At 36.4% G+C, this 25,675-nt stretch overlaps 5 protein-coding genes across 6 annotated transcripts; 2 read left to right on the top strand and 3 right to left on the bottom strand.

The window, feature by feature from the left end:
• Positions 1-568: 568 nt before the first annotated feature.
• Positions 569-4,083, bottom strand: LOC145043942 (putative serine/threonine-protein kinase PBL2). Of its 2 annotated transcripts, XM_078992719.1 has the most exons (6): positions 3,048-4,083; positions 2,611-2,897; positions 2,351-2,483; positions 1,748-1,884; positions 1,514-1,655; positions 569-1,157 (listed from the first exon to the last, which is right to left on the bottom strand). In XM_078992719.1, the coding sequence occupies exons 1-6, from the start codon at positions 3,907-3,909 to the stop codon at positions 835-837; spliced, it is 1,884 nt and encodes a 627-aa protein (XP_078848845.1). In that variant the 5' UTR covers positions 3,910-4,083; the 3' UTR covers positions 569-834. The 2 variants fall into 2 exon arrangements, with proteins under 2 accessions (XP_078848845.1, XP_078848844.1); XM_078992718.1 differs by having other exon boundaries at positions 2,611-4,083.
• A 985-nt stretch (positions 4,084-5,068) lies between these two features.
• LOC145040855 (uncharacterized) lies at positions 5,069-6,049 on the top strand. The gene is made up of 3 exons (XM_078988745.1): positions 5,069-5,382; positions 5,636-5,713; positions 5,801-6,049. Exons 1-3 carry the CDS (start codon positions 5,113-5,115, stop codon positions 6,047-6,049), a joined length of 597 nt encoding a protein of 198 aa, XP_078844871.1. The 5' UTR covers positions 5,069-5,112.
• A 4,240-nt stretch (positions 6,050-10,289) lies between these two features.
• Positions 10,290-10,646, bottom strand: LOC145040854 (uncharacterized). Its single transcript, XM_078988744.1, has one exon. The coding sequence runs from the start codon at positions 10,644-10,646 to the stop codon at positions 10,290-10,292; it is 357 nt and encodes a 118-aa protein (XP_078844870.1).
• A 7,021-nt stretch (positions 10,647-17,667) lies between these two features.
• Positions 17,668-19,956, top strand: LOC145040853 (zinc finger BED domain-containing protein RICESLEEPER 2-like). The gene is made up of 8 exons (XM_078988743.1): positions 17,668-17,697; positions 17,814-18,130; positions 18,261-18,466; positions 18,515-18,731; positions 18,805-18,890; positions 19,036-19,718; positions 19,802-19,848; positions 19,935-19,956. Exons 1-8 carry the CDS (start codon positions 17,668-17,670, stop codon positions 19,954-19,956), a joined length of 1,608 nt encoding a protein of 535 aa, XP_078844869.1.
• Positions 19,957-20,884: 928 nt separating this feature from the next.
• LOC145043943 (uncharacterized) lies at positions 20,885-25,449 on the bottom strand. Its single transcript, XM_078992720.1, has 5 exons — positions 24,106-25,449; positions 23,858-23,990; positions 23,186-23,322; positions 21,895-22,051; positions 20,885-21,390 (listed from the first exon to the last, which is right to left on the bottom strand). Exons 1-5 carry the CDS (start codon positions 25,297-25,299, stop codon positions 21,065-21,067), a joined length of 1,947 nt encoding a protein of 648 aa, XP_078848846.1. The 5' UTR covers positions 25,300-25,449; the 3' UTR covers positions 20,885-21,064.
• Positions 25,450-25,675: the final 226 nt, after the last annotated feature.

Here is a 25,675-nt window from a genome sequence, read left to right as displayed (position 1 = left end):
TAAGCTCCTTAATATAGATAACCACTTCTCTGCTGAGGTTTGGACATTCCTATGTGTTTATGTCTTACATGTGAAGTGAGTTTTGAGTTTGTCAGCCTTTTGTTCATTTCTTGGCTCATTGCCATGGCAATTTTCAGTTAGCTTGCGAGTTGGTGAGGTCTTATTATGTCCACATTTGGGTTAGGTTAATTAGTTGTGTTGGTTCTCTTCGTTGTGCATGCAGAAGTCATTAATGATTATCTCGAATCCACTTTTTATACTTCTCGATGGAGTTTATAGTTATTTGGAAATGCTGCTTTGTTTCTAAAGGTAAGTCTAAAGAGTCTGATTTGTTTCAAAAAATTGTTACTTGGCAGTTTTTGAGTTTGTGTAAGTTAACAGCATGCTTAGTAGGAAGGTCAAAATAAACTTGGGTGAGGTGGCTTCAAAATCCCATCCTTGCTGATGTTGATGTGCTGTTATTTTGTTTAGTGAAGTCTAGCTCCTTTCAAACTTATAAAATGCTGATGTTCTAAACAAAAATTAACAAACAAATTGTAAGAGTTTCTTAGTTGACTTCAATCTAAAAGCTTGGAATTTGGAACTACAACATGCTTTACTCAATATAGTCCCACATACTTGCCAACTACTTGATTCTTATTGAATTTCAATATGTGTACCGATTATGTGTCCCAAAAATCTCAAAGAAATATATATCAACTTTATTTAGACACTCTACAAATGGAGCATTCAGTACTATCTTTCCTACTTGTTTCTTCAGCTGATTTCGAAGATTGTATACTGTACATTCACATGTCTATTAACATCAGAACGATTATGGTTGACTTTTAAGAGTCAAACGGTTTTGATTTCCTTTTGATAGCAATGATGCAAGACCTGCAAGATATATTCCATTGATGGGCGCTTGTCTTGTTTTAGTTGAAGGCATTTTGAAACAAGTTGAGCCAACTTGAATGCTCTTTTTGGGGAAGAATCATTGTGTTGAAGTCGTGGGTCCATAATTACACTCAAATTAACCTCATCTGCTAGCAATGGAAGAGCCCATTCCACCAGTTTTTGCTTTCCGAGGGGTCTCCTCTTATCATATACCTTCATCCCTGTTAGTATTTCCAACAGTACCACTCCAAAAGCATAGATTTCACTCTTGATTGCAAAACCTGTCAAAGTAGTGTTCAATTGATCAGCCATTGAAACATGTGTTTGGTATGATGGAATCAAAGAAGGAATGGAATGGTCCGTTTCCTTGGTTAGAAAAGAAAAGATGTTATGTTTGTCCGATGTAGCAGAATGGAAAAATTGTATAAAAACTCATTCCATTTTACGGGTCCACCAAACATGATGTGGAATGTAATGACCTATTCAATTATCTTGCGTGTTAAATTACTTTAGTAATTCCATTCATACGTTATTCCATTCCATACAACCAAAGGCTTTTGGTAAGTACATAGTAAACAATTGGTTTTTATATCATTTTTAAATATAAAAAATATTTCACTTTAAAAGAAGACAATACCATCTTCAGGCAGCCGCAGTGGGTCAAGACCATCAAATGTGTCTGCTTGGTAACGAAACCACTCAGGGGCTGCGTAATAATATGCATCCAATTGGAATGAGTAAGGATCAAAAGCAAAATCCGAAAGCCGAGCATTAAAATCCTGAAAAGAAGCATCAATTATATAACTATATAAAAAAAAAAAAAGTAAAACTAATGTTATGCTGCAAGTGTGTTAATGGCAGTATAATTTACCGTATCCACCAATATATGATTGGTCTTAAATTGGCTATATGCTGGCTGTTTCCTCTTATGTAAATAAACCAAGCCTTCAGCTGCTCCTATTGCTATTTTTAATCGTGCAACCCAAGAAAGTGAAGTTCTACGTGACTCTGCGTATAAAGTAATATAAAAAAGGAAAATGCAATTTTTAGCCTTGCATATATGTTAGGGGAAATTTTGGAAAATAGGAACGTACTAACTCTTTTTATGGATACTTTACTTTTCACATATAATAGCAATATATTTAAATTACTATTACTATAGTATCAATGTAGTCACTTTTTCTCTTTTTACCAATAATAGCAATATGTAAGTCATAATAGTAACATACTAACATTCACTTTACACATAATAGCAATGTAGAAACAATTTTGTACTCATAATAGCAACGTACGTATACTTTACCAATAATGGAAAGATTTAAGAAATAAAGTACATTGGCAATATTGGTAGACAAATGTAAGCACGTTCATTTATAGGTGAAAAAGAAAGTACATTGCTATTATTGGTAAAAAAAAAAGAAAATTTTAAGTATGTTCCTATTATTGGTAAGATATAACTGGAAGGTATGCTGACCTCCGTAAAGATATTTATCCAAACTTATGGCTGAAATGTCCTCGTAAACACAAAATAGTTGGTGATTATTCAAGCAATATCCCAAGAGTTTTACAAGGTTGGGATGATTGAAATCTTCAAATTTGATGTCCTTCTGCACAACCAAATTGTTGACTTAAGAAGCTAAAAAATAGCACAATGCATGAAAAATACATGATGCTTATTCATTATGGGATTTAAAGTTATTCCCACATCATCATCATTTCAAAGATTGGATGTACCTTTTGTGTTGAAATCTCCTTCTTTCTAACATGCATTGGTAAACCAACACCATGTTTTGTTGGCTCATATGTCCTTTCATCAACCCAACCTTTGTAAATATATTCATTGAAAGCTGTGGATTGTTCCTCATCCTTGAAACCATTTGTTGCAATCACCAATTCATCATACGTGAAAGTTCTGAAACTTTGATTTGTAATGACTTCATTTGCAGTATCAACAGTGATTACTATTGGTTTATCGTGCGAACTGAAATCAGATTTGTTTTCTATTGCAGAATCAACTTTGCCTGTGAAAAAAGATCTTAGCTTGTAAATGAATCCATCTTCTTCAATATTATGATTGATGCAATCTCTTTCTAGTGATAGAATAGACTCGAGTTTCACCACAACCTCCGCCATGGTAGGGCGGTGTTTTGGTTGGGTGTGTAAACAATGACCTGCTATGCTTGCAAACTCCTTCAAGCATTTTCTGGAGATTTGTCCGATTAGTCTTTGGTCAATAATTTGATTGAGTTTTCCTTCTTTGATTTGCTGTTGAGCCCAAGCTGCTAAACCCCATTGCTCTTCATCAAGGGTTGAATCTACAGCTTTTCTTCCTGACAACACTTCAAATAGTACAACACCAAAAGCGTAAACATCAGATTTCATTGTCAATTTTCCTGTATAGAAATAGCACGGATCCATATACCCAAATGTCCCTTTCACAGCTGTGCTCATATGAGTTCGTGTCTGATCAATTACCCCAACTTTAGCCAATCCGAAATCTGAAATTTTAGCTGCGAAGTCTGCATCCAACAAAATATTGGAGGTTTTCACATCACGATGTATGACTCCATGTTGAGTTGATGTACCCATGTGAAGGTAGTCTAATCCTCGAGCTGCCCCTACACATATCTTCAGTAGTTGTAACCATGATAAAGAGGAATCCGGTGAGCGAAGATGATCTTCAAGTGTTCCATTCGGCATGAACTCATAAACGAGAACCATTTCTTTTTCTTCATAGCAATAACCAATTAAGGATACGAGATTACCATGTCGCAGCTTAGAGAGGACCTTGACTTCCGACTCAAATTCATTGGCTCCTTGATCGGACATGGAGTGCAATCGTTTGACTGCAACATCGGTCATTGACCCGATTTTGGAACATTTATACACCTTGCCGAATCCTCCCCGGCCAATGACTAAAGCCTCGTCGAAGTTTTGGGTCGCCGATTGAATCTGAGAAAGAGTAAAACGTTGACATGTCTGGTCTGGGAATATGAAAGAGGAGTTGGTATCTTTGATAGGTGTGGGTAACATCGTCGTTTAGCTTCTCCTGATCGGACCTTTGATTCTTCACAATATCTCTTGTATCCGGAAAAGAGCTTCAGAAGTCCGTCAGTGAACGGGATGATTTCGTCTGGTTCTTGTGCTGCTAGCGGATGTCCGACCATTGACTTTGTTGGTCTTCGCCTACTTTTTTTTTTTTTGTTTGTTTGGGATTGGAATGGAAGCAAGATACTTGTGGATTCATTTTAATTTTTAAACCTTTAGAAAACAAAAATTACACAATTGGTCCCTGTAGATTGCTAAAACTCGCATGTTTTTGGTCCTTGAGGTTTGTAAGCATTGCACACATGGCACAAGTGTATTTTGGTTTGTAGTACGCCAATGTTTACCTCCTTTATAGTTTATCTAAAAGAAAAAAATAAATATGAAATTAAGATGATAATCAAGATGTATTAACTTGTTGTTTAAATTACAATAATTATTTAAAAAGTTTAAATTTATAAGAAAAATTAGAAAAATATTGAATTAATAAAATTAAAGTGTTTTTTTTTAATTTAAACGAATAAACAAAAGAAACTAATGATGTTTTGATTTATTAATTTTGAAATTAGAAAGAAAGTCGATTAATGAAATTGTTATACATTTATTATTACAGTTAAATACTATTGGAACTAGATGGGAATCATGCATGCCCATTGGCGTTGGCTCATTTTTTTTTTTTTTTTTGTTCTTTCAGGTTGTATATGTCCTGCAACATACCATTATATTGATGAAGATATATTTAACATACAATAGATTTTTGGATAGGTCTTATATAGAAATTTATAAAATGTTATAATGTAAAACAGTATTGATATATATATATATATATATATATATATATATATATATATATATAGAGAGAGAGAGAGAGAGAGAGAGAGAAATTTAGGAAAGGTTATAATGTAAAACGGTATTGATATTCTAATCTTCGCATCGTGTTTTTCTAAAGGGTATGTAAGAATCTTTGCTTTCTTGAGTTTTTGGGGTTGAATTTTTTTCTTGATTGTTTTCTTGAAATACACCCCTTCTTGATCATCTCTACCACATCATATAGAGCCTAAAGGTCATAAGTTACTAATAATTTACCTTTCCAGAAATGATTTTAATATTATGATCCAATGTCTGATGATTTATTATGTCAAACAAGCCGTTTTCAATCAAGAGCAAGTTATAAAATGGATATCCCTAGTGATGGAGCTATATCAGAGACACAATTACAGAGCCCTAATGGAAGTGAAAAATGTCAAGGTTCATGTCTATAGGCATCTCCTAATGGAGGCCAAAAGATTGAAATTAGCAAACATATTTTTTTGTAACAAAGCTGTGAATATGAAAAACATTGTTGCTGTTGGATTTGATATGGATTATACACTTGCACAATACAATCCTAAAACTTTTGAGTCCCTTGCATATAATGGCACAGTGAAAAAGTTAGTCACTAACTTGGGATACACTAATGAGGTTTGTTTATGTTAATCATACAAAATCTTGATGAAATTTGCAAATGAAATTATTTAAATTGTATAAGTTTTAGAGTTAAATGCAAACTATAACCATGAAATTTTCATCCTATTTTCATTTTTTATTATTACAATGTTGAAAGTACCATGCTATACTTGTGTAAAATTTTCAAATTACAATGTCTTAATAAGAAAAAAAAAAACTGTTGTAGTCTATAAGTTTTGGGTATTTTATAGTTTTCTATTTGATGCAGTTGCTTGATTGGTCTTTTGATTGGACTTACATGGTGAGAGGATTGGTATTTGTTAAAAAGAGAGGAAATATATTGAAGGTTTGTGTTTTTCATGTATAAATTTTGAGCCATATCATATAAAAATGAATCCCAGTGTTTTATATTTTTTCAAAAACTTTTTTACAGATGGATAGCCATAAATATGTGAAAGTGGCATATCAGAGATTTAGGTTATTGTTAAAAGACAAAAAAGTTGCTACATATGGCAACACTTTGGTTTGTGATGCATTTGATGAGCCTGATTATGCACTCATTGATACCATTTTCTCATTGGCTGAAGCTTATTTATTTGCTCAGCTTGTTGACTTTAAAGGAGTAAGTTGTGGGAACTGGAATTCACGATTCCATTCCATTGTTTGTTTGGTTGCCAAATGAACAGAATTCAATTCAATTTTTTCAAGTTTCTTCAAATTCCATGTTGGATGTATTTCACCACGAATTCAATTTCATTTGTTTTTTTACTAAAAGACCAAAATACCCTCGTGTTTTTGCAGCTATTTTCGAATGTACAAAGATGTGATGGGCGTTTACATTCCTTTGATACATTTCCTCAATAAATACATTGATTTAGGACATTCTGATAGATGCCCTAAATACATACATTGCTTTAGGACATGTAATTATTTAGGACATGTATGAAATTCTTACATATTTAAAGAAACTAAATGGGAAAGAGAATAAATAGACATCCAACAACTTATTTTCAAATTAATGAGGTCAATGCTTTAATTTTCAAAATTGAGATATTATCCTTTCCAGATGTGAAATAAATATGAAAACTTTCAAACTTTGATCACCTAAAAAAACTCCCTTTCCAGATGTGAAATAAATATGAAAACTGTCAAAGTTGTTTTTGATTGGTTAGCCATTGATGCATGCACTAATAACTAATTAGGGGGAGTTTGGTACGTTGGATTCCATAGGATTTGGCCGAAATTGGAATTTAGTTTATTCTAATCCAGCATTTGGTTGCAAATAAGTACCGAATTGAAATCCCATGGAATCAATACCAACATTTCCTGGTTAAATTGAAGTTCCCCAATACCATTTTAACCCTCTCATTTCACAAGTAAACGCACATATGCTTTCCCTCGAACTTCTCACAAGCACTAAGAATTCCATTCCATTTTCTGCCAACCAAATGCATGACATAATTCAATTCCTTCAGATTTCAAATCCTTTTGGCAAATTCCAAAATATGCTACACTCCAAACGCCCCCTCAAATTTTTTAGCCATAGGGGTAAGTCATAATTGCATGGTAAATACTTGGTTGGTGATTGGCATATCATTCAAATATATATATATATATATATATATATATATATATATATATATATATATATATATATATATATATATATATATATATATATATATATATATATTCATAAGATAAAAAATGATTCACTTTCAATACCATCTGCAGGCGATAGTCCGTGAAGACTATCAAATGTTTCTTCGTGCCTCTCAAGTATGCCTTCTTGATAACGAAAGCATTCAGGGGCGGCATAATATCGATTTATTTGGACCGTATAAGAATCAAAAACATAATCTGAGAGCCGGGATTTAAAATCCTGCAAACAAGCGTATAAGAATTAGAAAACGAAACTAAAATTTATGTTAGGCTGAGATGCTAAGTTGCTGTCGAGCATATCAAGGACATAGCAGAGTCTATTATGGATAAATTGGAGAACGGAAAAAAGAGGTCAGATTTCAAAGGCTCGTAACTTTTAATTATTCAGGATTCAACTTATATGAACAGAAAGCTCTTAAGTCTTAACAGGTCATAGCTTGAACAACTTAAAAGGGCCCCACATGTCTATTTTTCTGTTTTGGCATCCGATTATGAGTTTCCCCCGATTCATGCTACTCTCCCATTTTAAATTATTTCTTTCTAGTTGGAAAATCTTGAGAGTTTTATTTTTTATTTTTTTTTTTAATTTTTTTTTAAATAATGGCTCGTTGGAAGTTAAATTCACCAAAATTAGTTTTTCGCCTACGCCCAAGTTTGAACCCGGGACCTCCAATCTAAGAGGCTTCCTGAGAAAGTGACGATCTCAATACCCAGGAATGGGTAGAGAATGAGTATATATATACAATAAATTTACAAATAAGCACCCTCACAAATATGAAAATTACAAAATATTAATAGTGACATATATCCCCCCGCAAGCGAAACGGGGGTGGACCAAGACAAAGCATATTCCGGAAGAGTTCAAACTCATGTCGAGGTAGACTTTTGGTACATATGTCCGTCACTTGAAGCTTGGTAGGAATGAATATTGTATGAAGCTTGCCACTTGCAACTAGTTCTCTGCGAAAATGATAGTCCAACTCAATATCTTTCCCCCTGTTAGGTGAGACCAGATTTTGAAAGAGAAATATAGCACTTTGATTGTCACACAAGGGAGTTAGCCGACCATCAGGTAAGGCATGGAGCTCACGTAGAAGATGTGTGCGCCATACAATTTCCGTAGCCGTATTTTCCATTGCTCGATATTCAGACTCACAACTCGAGCAAGAAACTGTAGGCTGCTTTTTAGCGCTCCATGATTTATGGGGGCCATCCCCCGTTCTTTCGGTTAATGCTTATCGCTATTATGTGTCGTTTGTTAATGATCACTCAAGATTCACTTGGTTTTATCTTCTCAAAGCAAAATCTGAGTTTTTTGGTGTACTTGATAAATTTATGAAGTTTGTTCAAACTCAATTTGCCACTAAAATAAAATAAAAAAAATTCAAAGCGATGGAGGAACTGAAATTTTGAACAATAATGTAAAAACGTTACTTAGCGACAATGGTACGTTTTCATCAGATTCCGTGCCCCTATACTCCGTAACAGATTGGTCGTGTCGAACGGAAACATCGACACATTGTTGAGACAGGGCTTGCCATGCTTTTCCATGCTCATGTACCTCCCTCGTATTGGGTTCATGCCTTTGCATCCGTGATCTACATTATTAATCGCTTGCCTACCAAGATTCTCTCTTCAAAGTCTCCTTTTGAAGTTCTGTTTGGTCGTGTTCCCTCATATGTCAATTTTAAACCATTTGGTTGTCGGGTTTATACGTACTTATAGGGATATACCTCTAACAAACTTGCTCCAAGGAGTAGTGTGTGTATCTTTATTGGATATAACCCCCAATATAAGGGTGATCAATGTCTTGACCCACTTACATCACGAATTTATATCACTCGACATGCACGTTTTGATGAGATGAGTTTCCCGTACAAAGACATACCTTCCAATACACCTCTCTCTACTCTCACCCTTCACACATTTCTCAATGACATATCTCTACCCTCCTTATCCACATCACCTTCCCTTCTTACACCACCCACCCCTACGCCTTCACATGTGCCATGCAACCTATGTCCACCTCCACCACCTGGTGTTGTGTTTCCCGAGACCCTTCCCTCCAATGACGACTCATCTCCACAATGGACCAAGTCCAAGACATGTAAAACACGTTTTGAATTAAGCTTAAATGGTAAACGACAAGATTTAGCTAATTGGCAAGGTGAACATATGACCGGTTTCGGTAAAATAGAAGAAACCTCCAAATGTCCCAAATTACGTAATAATGAAATAGTATCAAATGAAGTGTGACCCAATCTAGAATGTCACAATTCATAAGAGCCTTTATTTTTATGTTGAACAAAAAGGTCTTGAACTTGAGGAGCCGCAGACAACACATATAGACCATGATCACACTTTCCTTGTGCTAGCACTTCCTTCGTTAGGCGATCCTGAATGGTAAACATATTGCGGGAAAAAACAACATCCACATCATTGTCATGAGTTAGTTTACTGACAGACAATAAATTTTTGGTAAGGTTGGGAACAACCAAAACATCATTTAAGCAAACATTATTCGCAATGGTAGAAGTACCAACATGAGAGATAGGAAGAGAAGTGTCGTTACCAAAGAGAACCGAGGCATCCCCAACAGAAGGTGTGGAGTTTGTAACCAAGGCCCCAAAATCCACATACCAATCTGGTGCTGGAGTGTTCACATGACACTGCGCATGAAAAGCACGAGCAAGATCATAATCACGAGAAGGAGATGCATTCGCAAAATATGCAAGTTGAGGACATGAATTTGCGTAGTGGCCATTGGTACAACAAAGTTGACAGTGAGGTGGTCGACGACCACGACCACCCGGAGGGGTGCGACCACCTCTGCCACGAAAACCAGAAGAAGGAAAAATGCCCTGCTGAGTTAAGGATGGGACCTGTAAATGAGGTGGTTGAAGAGTAGTATGGGGAGACACCAATAAAGGGTGATGATGGTCTTGTTGAGCAGAAAAAGCAACATGAGGGGTGGATCCATGAATTGATTGATGGAACATTTCATGTCCCTCAGCCTGTGCCAAAAGATCACGAAAAACAGAAGGAACACGGGAGGCGTGGACAGCAGTAGAGAAGGTCTCAAAAGCAGCCCCAAGACCACAGAGAAACCAATGGGTCTTGTCTGATTCATCAATAGGTTGACCAACGGCTGAGAGTTGGTCACAAATATTTTTAAATCTTGTACCAAATTCAGAAACAATAAGATTACCCTTCATGAGATAGCGTAATTGATCACGAAGGGTTTGAATTCTCTCCATGGATTAGTTGCCATAGGCCCATTCAAGGGCAACCCAGATAGTTCGAGCAGTGGAGAGACCCACGATATTAGAAAAAGATTCCTCTGTGAGAGAGACATTAAGAAGAAGTATTGTGCATTGGTCTGCTATAATCCACTCGTGATAGGCATGATTTGAAGTTGATTTTGCTGCATCAGGAAATTCTGATGGGAGAGACGAAGATCCATCGACATACCCTATCATCCCTTGATAAGTAAGAAGATGCGTCATCTGGTTCATCCACAGTAGGTAATTTGTGGATGAAATCTTGATAGTGATTAAGTGAAGCATGGTGTTCATGGGGAGATCAGAATCGTGGGTAGAGGATGAGGTAGAAACCATTGCTAAAAGAGAAGGAAAGAAACGGAAGTGGGAAGAAGAGGGAAAGAACCGATCAAGGCAGAGGAATCGTAAAGGGGTGCTCTGATACCATGAGAAAGTGACGATCTCAATACCCAGGAATGGGTAGAGAATGAGTATATATATACAATAAATTTACAAATAAGCACCCTCACAAATATGAAAATTACAAAATGTTAATTGTGAATTATACTTCCACCTCTACCAAATTGAAAATCTTGCGAACTTCATGATTTCAGAAGATCACATTGTTAGCTAGCATCTTGATTTCACTCGTTTTCAAACAATTTTAATGTTATGAAATATGGCAATACATGTCAGATTGCGAATTAATAAAATTCACAAGAGAAATTAAATATTATCCTACCTTCCTTCTTACATATCCTCATACCTATTTAAAATGTTGACAAGTGTATTAAAATATCATTAATCTTATCCAATTATAACATATGTCATCATTTCACATGGATAGGAAGATAAGTACGAAGAAAAGGTAGGAGTATATCACAAAGAATGTAACCATTTTAAGCTACCACGCGAGTATTGACCGTCCTACGTTCGAGATGTTGTACGGTTGGAGGTGCAGGACCCCGATATGCTGGGGTGAAGTTGGCCAGAGGGTCATGGGGAGCACCAAGGTGGTGCTCAAGACGACCGAGAGAATCCAGTAGGTTCGGAGCAGGCTTCAGACTGCGCAGAGTCAGCAGAAAAGATATGCCTACAAGTGTCGATCAGACCTGGAATTCCAGGTCGGGGATATGGTTCTCCTCAAGGTGTCGCCTTGGAAAGGCGTCATCCGATTCAGGAAGCGGGGCAAGTTGGGCCCGAGATACATTGGACCGTTCAGGGTTGTAGCCCGGGTGGGCAAGGTGGCATATAGGCTGGATCTGCCACCCGAGCTCAACCAGATCCACAGCACCTTCCATGTTTCCCAGCTGCGGAAGTGTCTCGATGATTCAGCGGTGGTGCCATTAGAAGATATACAGGTTGATGACAGCCTGAATTACATTGAGCGCCCAGTCGCGATCCTCGACCGGAAGTCGAAGGATCTAACGAACAAGAGGGTGGATTTAGTGAAGGTGCAGTGGAAGCACCGAAAGGGGTCCGACTGGACCTGGGAGCCGGTGGAAGAAATGATGGAGCATTACCCCGAGCTATTTCAGGATCGAGCAGCAGACTTCGAGGACGAAGTCTAAAATAAGTGGGGGAGATTTGTAGCACCTGGTTTCTGGTACGTAAAATTTATCTTAGTATTTTTCATTTTAGCCTTGGACTAAGCGAGTTGCAGGTCCGACTCGCCGAGTAGAGGCGGGATCCGGGAACACGTTTAAGTTGGCGACTCAGCGAGTCCATATTCTGGACTCGGCAAGTCACCGCTGTCTGTTGAAACCCTAAATTTCAAGGGTTTGCACCCTATTTAAACCCCTCATTTCCGCCCCAAGCTCGCCCCCATTCACCCTCAGAGCCCTATACTTCGTTCAAGCCTTGTTCCTTGTGAGTTTGAAGCATTTGGTGTGTTTTCTTGAAGTTTTGGAGTGGGAAGGAACATAGATCAAGAAGAAGAGGAGGAGGTCAGGCATCTTTGAGCTATCTCAGTGTGTTCCTTAAGGTATAACTCAATTTCCCCCTGTTTTCATGCTTATAGTCCCTTTTAGCTCCATAGAAGTCCTTCTTGAGCTTTTCCCCCAAGCTTGTTGTGCTTTATGGGTTGTAATAAGTTGTTAGCCTTTAGATCTAGGTGTGGTTGAGCTCCAGGAGCTTAGATCTTCTGTCTTTATGGAGCCATATTGCATGAAAGCCCTATATCTACTATTTTGGTGCATTTTGAGCCCTAAAACCTTTATTGGTGATTATTTACACGTAAAGTTGGAAACTTTACATGTGGCCGACTCGGTGAGTCGTTCATCTAACTCGACGACTCGAGTCGCGAATCCCCAAGTTTCCCCCTTTTCGCATTGGCAGGTTGGGAGTAATGAGTCATTGGGTGTGACTCAGTGGGTCGGAAGCTAGACTCACTCATGAAGTCACTCGGCGAGTCAATGCCATGACTCGGCGAGTCAATGCCATGACTCGGCGAGTTCATGGAAATCTTCTTGTCTCAAGAACAACTCGGCGAGTTGTTCATACAACTCAGCGAGTAGGATGAAGGACTATTGGCCTTGGGTATAAAAGGAAAACTTGTCGAGTCAACGCTTAACTCGACGAGTAGAGACGGATTTATGGTTGGACTAAGGGAAAGGGACTCGGCAAGTTCGCAAGCCAACTCGGCGAGTCTGGTCAACTGGCAGTTGACTGTGACTTGACTCATGACTTGTTAAGGGTAAATGGACAATTTACCCTAAAGGCGGTTAGCAGTATTTGACTGAGTATTTTGTGGGAATTATAGCCGGAGGATTTCTGGAGCGGCAGCAGCAGCAGACAGTCAATTTCCACACAAATCGGCAGTTACTTTGAGGTGAGTTTCCTTCCAGTAGTAACGGGTCTAAAGCACCAAGGTCGGCATGTATAGACGAGACGTTAGTATTAGAGTGTGGGTCGAGCCCGTATCTCTTAGTTGAGTTGATTATGATATATGCCAGTATGATAATGTTGTTTATACTTGTTGTCCGTGTGATACTTGTATGATATTGCTTAGTGACTGAGTGTGGGCTAGGCCCGTATCTCTCCGAGAGTGGAGTGTGGGCGAGGCCTGTATCTCCCAGATAGTGGAGTGTGGGCGAGGCGCGTATCTCCCAGCTAGCGGAATGTGGGTAAGGCTCGTATCTTCATGAGTGTGGGCAAGGCCCGTATCTCCTAGTTGCATGTTGTATGCTTGCATGGTATGAGGTATTATGGGGGAACTCACTAAGCTTCGTGCTTATAGTTTTCAGTTTTGGTTTCAGGTACCTCTTCTTCGAAGGGGAAGGAGCTGGCGCGGTAGCTGTGACATCCCCAAAATCTCGGCCAGAAAAGACCGATTTCATTTATGCTTTTTAAAATAATTTTCAGAGTAAATCCTTTTAATTTTAAAAGAGATGCGGAATTTGTTCCCAAAAACAAAACATGATAAAATAGATATTTATCAAAAAATTTCATAAAGAAATATGATTTCATTTCATAATCAAAAGTCGGGATGTCATGTTCCGATCCAGGTCATAAAGCATAAACGATAACATTACAAGTCGTTCAACAAATATATACATATACAGACTTGTAAACAAAAACAACTTGATGTTCGCCCATCTTAAGCTCTTGCGCCACTTCCTGTAAAATAAATCAACTGAGTGGGTCAGGCTTGGGAGCCTGGTGAGCATATAGGGTTTTCAAACCCACAATAATTATATTTAATTTCAACAATCAACAATAAACCCGATTACCCATTCCCGTTATCCTCACCTTACATTCCTAAAAATAACGTCTATTATAAGGAACTTATTTCAGGATTTTTCATCGGGACGGACATTACTGCAGAGGGGCTTCCTCAACAATAAGTGTCCTAAAGGCAACCATGTGGGGGATAGAGTACACCGGTGAACACGTCGTTCACAACACCTACAGGTAATGAGCCTGCTAGTGTTCCACAGGACAGTCTAGAATAGTCCGTGGTCGTCATCCATACTCTGCTGAATGACTAGAATAACACCAATAACACCGAGGCCTCTCATCTGTTTATTACACACCAATTATCTACCCATGTTCTACCCAACATATTAGTAGATAAAAATTATACGTTTTTATACATAGTTAAAAAAACCTGTATAACATGCTTTAAGCAATACATATTCCACATAACAGATGAGGCATACACACATAACACGTATTTCATAGAGAATACCTCAGATCTATAAGATAGAAGAGAGTGAATATACACTCACACGTATAACAACCAAATATATACACATAACACGTATTTTATAGAAAATACTTCATAATATTGCGTTGGAATGAAAATAACTACACACTCACTTGATCAGAAGATGATCGGGTAGTACTACGGCTTGCAGAAGTAGTAATCCTCCGCAGATCTGGAAGATCTCTTACGAAAATCGAACTTCTCGCGGGCAGAGCTTCGGCTCGGAAACCGCACTTCTCGGGATCTTCGGGATCTCGGGACTCGCTTCGGGACTCGGGAATATTACCGGGGCTTCGGGATGGAATCGGCACGCAAATCGAGGCAAAAGATGAGAGAAAATGAAGAATTTGTAAAAGAAAACTTGGCTGCTTCGGACCTCCTTTTATAGTTGCTGAACCTCGCAAGTACGCGGGGCGTACGCCAGTACGCGGGGCGTACTGCCTCAGAAACGTAAGCGCTTGCGTCATCCGAAGCCACTTGCTGCGATGTCGACATTTTCGGAGTACGCGGGGCGTACGCACTTACGCGGCGCGTAAGTCGGATAAGATCCGTGACTCGCCTTCGGATAATGCTTCCGAATTTGAATTAAAAATAATTATAAATTAATTAATAAACTTCGGAAATTCATATCTTCTTCATACGAACTCCGTTTTCGACGTTCTTTATATCCACGGAAAGGTGAGACTACGATCTACAACTTTCGTTTAGACTCCGTCGGCTAATTTTGAATTTATTTTTTATTGTTTATTTTTAATAGGCCGGGACAGAAAATTTCGTTATAAATTCATAACTTCTTCGTTCGACGTCCGTTCTCGCCTAACTTTTTATCGCTTTGATACTAACAACGAGATCTTCGATTCTCGTTTAGATCACTAAGGCTAAATATTGCTCTAACGTAAATTCATATTTTACGTCACTCGGCGTTGTGCCGGTTCTGTCTCGAAACTTCGACATGTTATAACTTCTTCGTTATAACTCGGATTTTGGCATTCCTTATATCTCCGGAATCCTTGTTTCGACCACTACAACTTTATGCAAAGATATCGGGTGTATCTCACACTTTAATTTTGACGCTTATTTCATTCTTAATTCATTAAATTATAAAAATCAAGAAAATAAACACATAAATCACATAATTCACATAATTCACAATTAATACATTCTTATTATTTCAAATTGAGTTACAAAGGTTAACCTAGACTATTACATTGCTAAAAATGGCAAGCCTAGAAACACGGGCGTTACAGTAGCGGTACATCACACACACACCTGCTCGTATTCCGCATTATGATATCTTCCTGGGAAATTGTACTCTAACATTTTTATGATTATGACAATGTTTTCTGACATGCAACATCTTTTGGTGAAATGAAATGATTGTTGAATGAATTATTCCTAAATGTTTTGCTAAGTACATGTTTTTAAAACGAAATTTTTGGCTCGCATTTTTGGGAAGTTACATCAGAGTAAATAACTTTTCGGATGTATTCATATATGGGTAACTATTTTTTTGTACACATTTAGGTAATGAACTTTCACATCTATCTATATAAATAGGGGTGTAAGTGAGCCGAGCTACTCGTGAGCTATTCGGAATCGACTCGTTAAAACTTGACTCGAACTCGATTTAAACGAGCCCGAGACGAGCCTGAGCTTTACTCGGGGCTCATTTATTAAATGAGCTCAAGCCCGAGCTTTTATACTGAGCTCGACTAGGGCTCACGAGCTTAAACGATCCTATATAAATTATAATATAAATCTATTTTTCACTCCTTATATTATATATTTATATTATTAATAATTTGTTTTCTTAATTTCTTTAATTCTTTCTATGAAATCAAAGCAGCGCGGCTTTGCCGACCTTCTCCTTACTTCGCATTCGCACAACGCATACCATACAACGATCGACATTAGCAGTTTACCATCTAGGGCTATGACGGTAGACATTAGCAGTTTACCATCTAGGCGCCCCTGTTGCCCAAATCCATCTCGTTCTCAACAGTCAACAGGTATCGATTGAGTCTTGGAAAGTTTTCTCAACAAATACGATTCCTAGAATCAATCTGTTCAACGTTGCTATTGTTCCCCAAATCCATCTCGTTCTTAACAGTTAACAGGTATGATTATTGGAAAATTTTCTTGTTTTTTTAGTTTGACTTCAACTGTGATTGAATGATACGATTGATATCACTGATGTAATTAAAAACATTATGTGATTGAATGAATCGATTGATATATATATATATATATATATATATATATATATATATATATATATATATATATATATGTGTGTGTGTGTTCAACATGCATTATATGTTGTACCTGTTTGACAAAATCAGTAATTGAAATCAGCAGCTCCTCAAAAGTTCATATGTTTGAATTTTATGTGTATGTGTCGGTAACATCCTGTGATTGAATGAATCGATATATATATATATATATATATATATATATATATATATATATATATATATATATATATATATATATATATGTTCAAAAGCATCCTATGCAACATGTTTGTATTGTATGTGTATATAGGATTTGTATGATTGTGTCATATGTTTTTACAGTTGGTCCCCAGTTGGTTTTGGTTGGCACCATTTCAAAAATTGAGATTTTGTTTCTTTCTGTTAATCTGTCCTAAAACATATCAAAATTATATTACCTGTCATCGATTTTTTTTGTGAAAAAAAAAACCCATGTTGGAGCAATGACATTCCAAAAAAATCCAGCTTTATCACTAATGTGATCTTAAATCATGGTTTACATATATGAAAACCCAAATTAAATATCTCTATATGATGCAATTATAATAAACAAATGCTTATTAATGCTCCTTTGTAATTTTACAAACACTTTATATACATACAAAATTTTATTTTATTTTATATTATTTATCTTTTATGAACCCCAGTTATCAAATTGACGTATCTATGATTTGTATTGTTTTCTTATGAATATTCAATGGATGATGGAGGGTCTACAACAAACCTATTACGACAAGTCAAATTCCTAATGAAAATGAAAGTGTGAGAGAAAAAATAACAAAACCGATGAAGATGAAGTACAATTAACGAGAAAACGGAAAAAAAAAAAAAAAAAAAAAAAAAAAAAAAAAAAAAACATCAAATGTATGGGACGACTTTGTTGTAGTTACACTCCGAGATGGTACAAAAAAAGCCAAATCCAAACATTGTAAGTCAAGGTTGGCTATTACTGGTTCAGGCCCTACATCATCATATAGAAGACACCTAAACAGCTACATCCCCCATAAACAAGCGCTAAAAAACCAACAAATACTAAAATTTCAGCCTAGTGGGTGTGATGTGGATTCTGTGCCACCATTGATCGGACCGGATACAAAATATGATGAAAACAAGATGAGGGAGGCCATAGCTAATTGGATACTAAGTACTGAGCAACCATTTGCTACTGTGGAAGATGCCATGTTTGTGAAAATGATGAAGACAACTACTCCATTGTTTGAGAAAGTAAGCAGAGTTACAATTACATCAGACTGTTTTAAGGTATACAAGCATGAAAAGAAAAGGTTGAAAGCCCTTACAAAAGCTGCCTCTAAAATCAGTTTAACAACTGGTTGTTGGAAGTCCTCGCATCAGAAAATTAAGTATATAGTTATTATTGCACACTTTGTAGATCATAATTGGAGGTTTAACAACTTGCTTAATTTTAATATTTAATTATTTATCTTTTTCTTTCTATCATATTTTAATTTATATCTCAACGTTTTTCTACAGATTACATAAACTTGTATTAAGTTTTGTACATGTTCCTCCTCCTCGTACTGCGGTTGATATTACTGATGGTATTTACAAGTGTTTGCAAGAGTGGGAAATTAAAGATAAGATTTTCACCATCTCAATTGACAACGCAGCTTATAATGACAAAGCTTTAAGAAGATTGAAAGAAACTTTTTCGCGTGTAAGAAAATTTTCATGTGGTGGTAGATTGTTTCATATATGATGTTGCGCACACATATTGAATCTTCTAGTGAAAGATGGTCTTGCAATAATTGATCATATCATCGGTGATGTTCGTGAGAGTATAAAGTATATTAACAATTCGGAGGGTAGACGTCTAAATTTTTCAAAGGCTGCACATCAAATGCAAATACGTGATCAGAAGTTAATGCTTGGTGTTCCAACACAATGGAATTCAACCTATGATATGTTGTGCATGGCTTTAAAGTTCAAAGATGCTTTCCCAAGGTATACTCAAATATACCTTAAAGTTTTTAACAACTGTTCATATTCACTAACACTTTAGTTGTGGTTTTCTCAGGTATGCAGAGCATGAACCATATTTTCATCACTTGCCGACTGATGAAGATTGGGAAAAATGTTCAAAGCGTATGTGCAATTTTGAAGGTTATTAAGGTTTGTGTTTAATATGCATGATATTTTATAAATAAATGATTTTCTTTGTTGACTAAATCCAACGATTATGCTTAGGTGTGCACGAATATCATCTCCAGCAGTGATTATCCTACTACTAATTTATATCTAATTGAAGTGTTTAGAGTGAAGCAAACTCTTGATAAATGTTCATTATCTACAAATGATTTTATTCGTGATATGGTGAAGAAAATGAAGGAAAAGTTTGTAATGGAAATAGCTTCTGTGTTAGATCCACGGTTCAAGATGAAGTTGGTTGAATTTTGCTTTCCAACACTTTATCAAAATTCAGTCGAGAACATTAAAGAAGTGAAGAATGCACTTTATGAAATGTATTTAGAGTATTTAGAGATACATGATACATTAGTTAGGGAATCTACAGCACATGGAAGCGAATATGAAAGAAATGCTTTAGGGTTGAATGAAGGTACATCACTTGGATCTGGATGGGAGGCATTTGGAGAGTTCATAAAGACTGTAGATTTGGAGAGACCAGAAAAGTCAGAGCTTGATATGTATTTAGAAGAAGGTGTTTATAGGGAGAAAGGACAAAGAGGAATGGAATCATTTAATGCTTTAGAGTGGTGGAATGTGCACAAGTTAAAGTACCGTGTTTTACCATTGATGGCTAGAGATGTACTTGCAATCCTGATTTCTATTGTTGCATCTGAAGCAACTTTTAGTGCCAGGGGTAGAGTTATTGATCCATATCGAGCTTCATTGGGGTCCAACACGGTACAAATGTTGATTTGCAGAGGAGATTGGATTAGGCAAGTTCATGGAGTCAAGAAAAAAATAAAGGTATATTTGAAAAAATCAAAACCACATTATAATTATTATTTTAATAGTTTAAATTATTAATTGTCAAACTTTTTATTTTGTAGAAGGAGGGGTTTCCTATTGAGGTTTTATTGCTTGAGGTGAACACAAAGTAATTGAATGTAATTAGATGTGTTAAACAACAAATTCTTAATCTGAAAAATATTTCAAAAAATGATTCGTTTGTACATTTTGCAGGTTTTGTCTATCTAAGGAGTGAAGTTGCATAAGGAAGATTTGTCTATTTCTAGTCATTCAGTAATTAGGAGTTTAACTACTATTTTTGTAATTTGAGCTTTTACTTATATTTGGTTATATTTTAGACATTAAATCAATGTAAATGAAGAATCTATGAATGTATGTTTTGAAGTTAGAATTTGGATTATTCCCTTGAATATATGATAATAAATTAAACGATCCCAAAAACCATAAACGAGCTCGAGTCGAGCCTAAGCTCATTTAGGCTCACATGACAAACAAAACGAGCCGAGCTCGAGCTTCTTATTTTTCCTACGAGCCAAGCACGAGCTTTGAAATTGGGCTCGAAACGAGCCGAGCTCGAGCTCGAGCCAACATACAGTTATACGAGCTCGAGCCAAGCGTGGGTATGTTCGGGCTCGGCTTGGCTCACACCCCTAATATAAACACATCAATACATAGTTAAATTCTTACCATATGTTGTCTACAATTATCCGAGAAGATGCGTTTCAATTTTTGAGTATTTGCATGTTTTCTTTATAATATTGGCCTTCGATGAGTGCTTGGGGTTGTTTTTTCTTAAATTTGCATATCTTTTGGTTTTATTTATTTTGTCTTTCATTTTCTTTGAGAACTGAAGTAGGCATTTAAACAATCTAAAATGGAAAAGAATAAATATATATCCAGCAACTTATTTTTGAATGAAGTTAATGGTTTAATTTTCAAAATTGAGATAACTGCCGTTTCATTTTAAGATGTTAAACTTTATCACCTAAAAACCTCCTTAACAAACAATTATTTTTAATTTATCAGTTACTTTCTTAAAACTTATATTTACACATTCCTTAAAGAACATATATCAGTAAAATTTGACAAATAGATCCTAAAAGGTTCTTATAATCCAACGTTTGTAAATATATACAACATGCTTGACTAAAAATAATCCCACATGCATGATCTAGTGGCCAATTACTTGCTAGAAAATCTTGAAAATATTTAACTCCATTAGACATTCTACAAATGGTTCAAAGATTCACTATCTTTCCTACCTATTAATTCAGCTGATCTCCTAGATCGTATACTTTACATTGGCAGGTCTATAAAAGAACTATGTGTTTGATTTTTAAGAGTCAAACTGTTTTGATTTCTTCTTGATAACAATGATTCAACACGTGCAAGATGTCTTCCATTGATGGGCGTTTGTCTTTTTCTGGATGAAGACACGTGGAAACAAGTTGAGCCAACTTAAATGCTCCCTTTGGAGGAAAATCATTATGTTGATGAAGTTGTGGGTCCATAATCATTCTCAGATTTACCTCATCTGCTAACAACGGAATAGCCCATTTCACAAAATCTTCCTTTCCGACAGGTCTCTCCTCATCATACACCTTCATCCCTGTTAGCATTTCCAGCAGCACCACTCCAAAAGCATAGATCTCATTCTTCATCGCAAAATCTATCAAAGTGGTGTGTTTGATTGGTTAGCCATTTGCTTACACACAAATAACTAAGGGGGCGTTCGGAAGTTGGATTTTGTAGGATTTGGCCGGAATTAGAATTCAGTTCCATTTTAATCCTGCATTTGGTTGCAAATAAGTACCGAAATGAAATCCCTCGGTATTCACAATATCCTTTGAGCAATAATGAATCCATGAATTTAATCACCAGCATTCCTCCTTGTTAGATAGAAGTACTCCTACACCATTTTAACCCTCTAATTTCACAAGTAAAGGCACCTCCCTATGCTTCCCCTCTTCTCGCTCACAAACACTAGGAATCCCATTCCATTTTATGCCAACCAAATGTGTGACAGAATTCAATTCCTTCCAATATATTCTACCCACCAAATGCCCCCTCAAGTTGTCTAGCTATAGGGGTAAGTGCATGGTAAAGTAAAGACTTGGTTGGTGTATCATTCAAATATATATTGAGAGGATAAAAAATGTTTCACTTTCAATACCATCTGTAGGCGATAGTCCATGAAGAATATCATATGTTTCTTCAGATGTATCAAATCTGTCTGCTCTATAACGAAACCACTCAGGGGCGGCATAATATCGATCCATATGGAACACGTATGTATCAAAAGCAAAATCCGAAAGCCGAGCATTAAAATTCTGAAACAAGCATCAAAGATAAAGAAAAAGAAACTAAAATTGATGTTAGACTGAGATGAAAAAGTGATGGTGTGCATACCGAGGACTTAGCAGAGTCCTCAAAATGGAATCTATTGCAAACATATAAGATATATGTCATGGTTCCTTACTTATATCTAAAGTATTTTTTTTAGATATTTTTTCAAACGTATTCTTGATACTATGTAGCAGTCAAAAATTTGTATCCATTTTTCATGATATTATGCATGTATCAAATATATCATGTCTTCAGACTTCCAGGCCGTCTTTCTTTTGGGCAGCTGTTCACCGTTGGATCTCACTAATACAGTCTTCTATAGTTTTCATTAACGAGATATTGTTTTTTGTTTTTTCATTGTTCCCAAGTATTTTTCATAAACTGGAGAAGGAAAAAAGAGGTTAAATTTCAATCGCTCCTAACATTTGATCATTCGGGAGTTACAAGGCCCAACTTTTATAGACAAAAATCTATCATCAGGCAAGAGCTTCGAACAACTTATATAAAACGACATGTCAGCCCTAATTTTGCTGTTTTGACCTCCCATTAGCGCTCAGCTCCCCAGTTTCATTTAATGAAAGAAAGGAAAGTAAGCAGGAAGATTTGGAAAGATCTTTGTTCTCGAGTTTCATATAAGGAAAGAAAGGAACAGAAAGAAAAAGAAGATCAAGTTAATTTCCCTATAAACTATCCTCCCAAATCGGAAAGAACGAGAGAGAAAGGAAAGGATGATCAATTCCTTTCTTTTCTTTTCTTTCCTTTAGTGAACTCGGGAGCTGAGTGTAAGAGTTTCACCCAATTCATGTTGCTTTCCGATTTTTAAATTATTTCTCTCTAGTTGGAAAATATTGTGAATTTCCCGATTTCCGAAGATCATGTGATTACTTAGTATCTTAATTTCAGTCATTTTCAAATAATTATAATGTTTTTAAATTTGGCAATACCCATCAAATTTAGTTCATCCTTTTGAATTAATAGAATTCACAAAGAATGTAGCATTTGAAGATATCTTGGATATGAATTAAATTCTTCTTTGTGAAACCTAAACACCCTTGTGTTATTTACATCCATTCTACCTCAAAAAATGCAAGCAAATCAATTGTAGAGGAGTATATTACCGTATCCACCAATATATGACTGGTCTTAAATTGGCTATATGTTGCCTGATTCTTCTTATGTACATATAGCAAGCCTTCACATGCTCCTATTGCTATGTTTAATCGTGCATCCCAAGAAAGTAAAGGTGTACCTGGTTCTGCATAAAGTAACCCAAAAGGTGTTAATGTATTACTCGGAATTTTGGTGATGGGAATAAATTACCTTATCGACCCAATCGAAGTGAATAAAACCCGAATGGCGATTTCAAAATGATTAGGGTTTTGAGTAAGCTGAGGGGCGAAGCTGTACACGACAATTCAAGTCAAGGTATATATGGACGTGTTTAGTTATTCCATATTTACTTGTATATGGGTTCGGCGTATAGTTGCGAGGGTTTATGGTTATAAGTATTCGTATTTAGGGAAACCAATGTAATCACTTTGTAACAATCTGGTAATAGAAGAGTTCTCAAGGTTCTTTTCCATGGATGTATGTCACATTGATCGAACCACATTAAATATTCTGTCTTTTTTAATGTGCTATTATTCTCGTTTATTCCTGACAAAAATAAACTTTGATTTTCAATCTTGCATATATGTTATTCCTCGACAACGCAAAACCACGGTCATATTAATAATTGTTGATTTGACAACGAGAGATTCATTACAATTACAGCTAGAAGAGATGCTTACCTCCGTAAAGATATTTAGCCAAACTTTTCCCATGAATGAACTCATAAACACAAAACAGTTCTTCCTTTTTGGAACAATATCCCAAGAGTTTTACAAAGCTGGGATGATTGAATCTTTTTAGTTCGAAAACCGTCTGCACAGCCAATTTGGCTAGAAATATTAGAATTCATAAAAAATCTATGTGCTCTCTTTATGCTATCCAAATTCTAAAGTAAGTCACATATCATTGTTTCACATATTGAAAGTACCTGGTACAAGAGAATCTCAATCCTCCTAACATACATCGCTAAACCAACACCACTTTCAGTTGGAGCAAATGTCCTTTCATCGAACCATCCTTTGTAAATGGCTTCATTTAGAGTTGGGGAAAGCACCTCCTCCTTAAAATCATTTGTTGCATTTGCCAGTTCAGCGTATGTGAAAATTCTACAAGTTTGATCCGTATTCCATCTTATTGCAGTATGAACTTTGCTTGTGAAAAGAGATCTTAGTTTGTAAATGAATCCTTCTTCAAAACCAACAGAGTTGGCGATTTCTGTTTCTTGTGAAAGAATAGACTCCAGCTTGACCACAACTTCCGCCATGGTAAGGCGTTGTTTTGGTTTGGTGTGTAAACAATAGCGTGCTACCTTTACAAACTCCTTCAGGCATTTTCTTGACATTTGTCCAATTAGTCTTGGGTCAATAATTCGATTGAGTTTTCCCTCTTTGATTTTGTGTTGAACCCAACCTGCTAAACCCCAATGGTCTTCATCAAGGGTTGAATCTACAGCTTTTCTCCCGGACAACACCTCAAAGAGTACAACTCCAAATGCGTAGACATCCGATTTTGTTGTCAATTTTCCTGTGTAGAAATAGCATGGATCCATGTACCCAAATGTCCCTTTCACAGCTGTGCTCACATGAGTTCTATCTATTAAACCAACTTTAGCCAATCCGAAGTCCGAAATTTTAGCAGCAAAGTTTGCATCCAACAAAATATTGGAGGTTTTCACATCACGATGTATGACTCCATGTTGAGTTGATGTACCCATGTGAAGGTAGTCTAATCCTCGAGCTGCCCCTACACATATCTTGAGTGGTTGTAGCCAAGATAAAGATAAATCAGGTGAGGAAAGATGATCTTCAAGTGTCCCATTTGGCATGAACTCATAAACGAGGACCATTTCTTTTTCTTCATTGCAATACCCAATTAAGGATAAAAGATTACCATGCCGGAGCTTAGAAAGTACCTGAACTTCTGCCTCAAATTCATTGGCTCCTTGAAGGGACATGGAATGCAACCGTTTGACTGCAACTTCAGTCATTGACCCGATTTTGGAACATTTATACACCTTGCCGAATCCTCCACGACCAATGACTAAAGACTCGTTGAAGTTTTGGGTTGCCGATTGAATCTCAGCAAGAGTAAAACGTTGACATGTCTGGTCAGGTAACATCATCGGGTAGCTTCTCCTGCCCGGACCCTTGATTCAAAGAAGAGCTTTAGACTTGGCAGTGGACGAATAACTTTTTCCTGTGGTCGTTTTGTGCTCCAACCGGTGGATGATTTGACTGTTCGTCTACACCGTCTACACCTGATTAGCTTTTTGGCAAAGGGGAAAAGATAAGCAAAGGTACTTGTCGATTAAAACAATAATGTTTTTATGTTATTTATGATAACAATAATATTTGTCGATTATAACAAAAAGTTTAATATATATATATATATATATATATATATATATATATATATATATATATATATATATATATATATATATATATATATATTACAAGAAATGTTGGCATTAGCGGCAACACTTTTAGCGCCGACGC

This window comes from Lactuca saligna, chromosome 4 (genome assembly GCF_052625555.1).
Source record: "Lactuca saligna cultivar CGN05327 chromosome 4, ASM5262555v1, whole genome shotgun sequence".
Taxonomy (NCBI): Eukaryota; Viridiplantae; Streptophyta; class Magnoliopsida; order Asterales; family Asteraceae; genus Lactuca; species Lactuca saligna.
This window is presented reverse-complemented; position numbering and strand designations above follow the sequence as displayed.

Coding starts and splice junctions, on each gene's coding strand:
- LOC145043943 (XM_078992720.1), bottom strand. CDS start 25,299: ATGATGTTACCTGACCAGACATGTCAACGTTTTACTCTTGCTGAGATT. Junction 23,991..24,105: donor TTGAGATTCTCTTGTACCAG/GTACTTTCAATA, acceptor TTGGCTGTGCAG/ACGGTTTTCGAACTAAAAAG. Junction 23,323..23,857: donor GGCTAAATATCTTTACGGAG/GTAAGCATCTCT, acceptor TACTTTATGCAG/AACCAGGTACACCTTTACTT.
- LOC145040853 (XM_078988743.1), top strand. CDS start 17,668: ATGGTACAAAAAAAGCCAAATCCAAACATT. Junction 18,131..18,260: donor TCCTCGCATCAGAAAATTAA/GTATATAGTTAT, acceptor GTTTTTCTACAG/ATTACATAAACTTGTATTAA. Junction 18,891..19,035: donor GCGTATGTGCAATTTTGAAG/GTTATTAAGGTT, acceptor ATCTAATTGAAG/TGTTTAGAGTGAAGCAAACT.
- LOC145043942 (XM_078992718.1), bottom strand. CDS start 3,909: ATGTTACCCACACCTATCAAAGATACCAACTCCTCTTTCATATTCCCA. Junction 1,656..1,747: donor ATCATATATTGGTGGATACG/GTAAATTATACT, acceptor GCTTCTTTTCAG/GATTTTAATGCTCGGCTTTC. Junction 1,158..1,513: donor ACTGCGGCTGCCTGAAGATG/GTATTGTCTTCT, acceptor CTACTTTGACAG/GTTTTGCAATCAAGAGTGAA.
- LOC145040854 (XM_078988744.1), bottom strand. CDS start 10,646: ATGGTTTCTACCTCATCCTCTACCCACGATTCTGATCTCCCCATGAAC.
- LOC145040855 (XM_078988745.1), top strand. CDS start 5,113: ATGGAGCTATATCAGAGACACAATTACAGAGCCCTAATGGAAGTGAAA. Junction 5,383..5,635: donor ACTTGGGATACACTAATGAG/GTTTGTTTATGT, acceptor TATTTGATGCAG/TTGCTTGATTGGTCTTTTGA. Junction 5,714..5,800: donor AGAGAGGAAATATATTGAAG/GTTTGTGTTTTT, acceptor ACTTTTTTACAG/ATGGATAGCCATAAATATGT.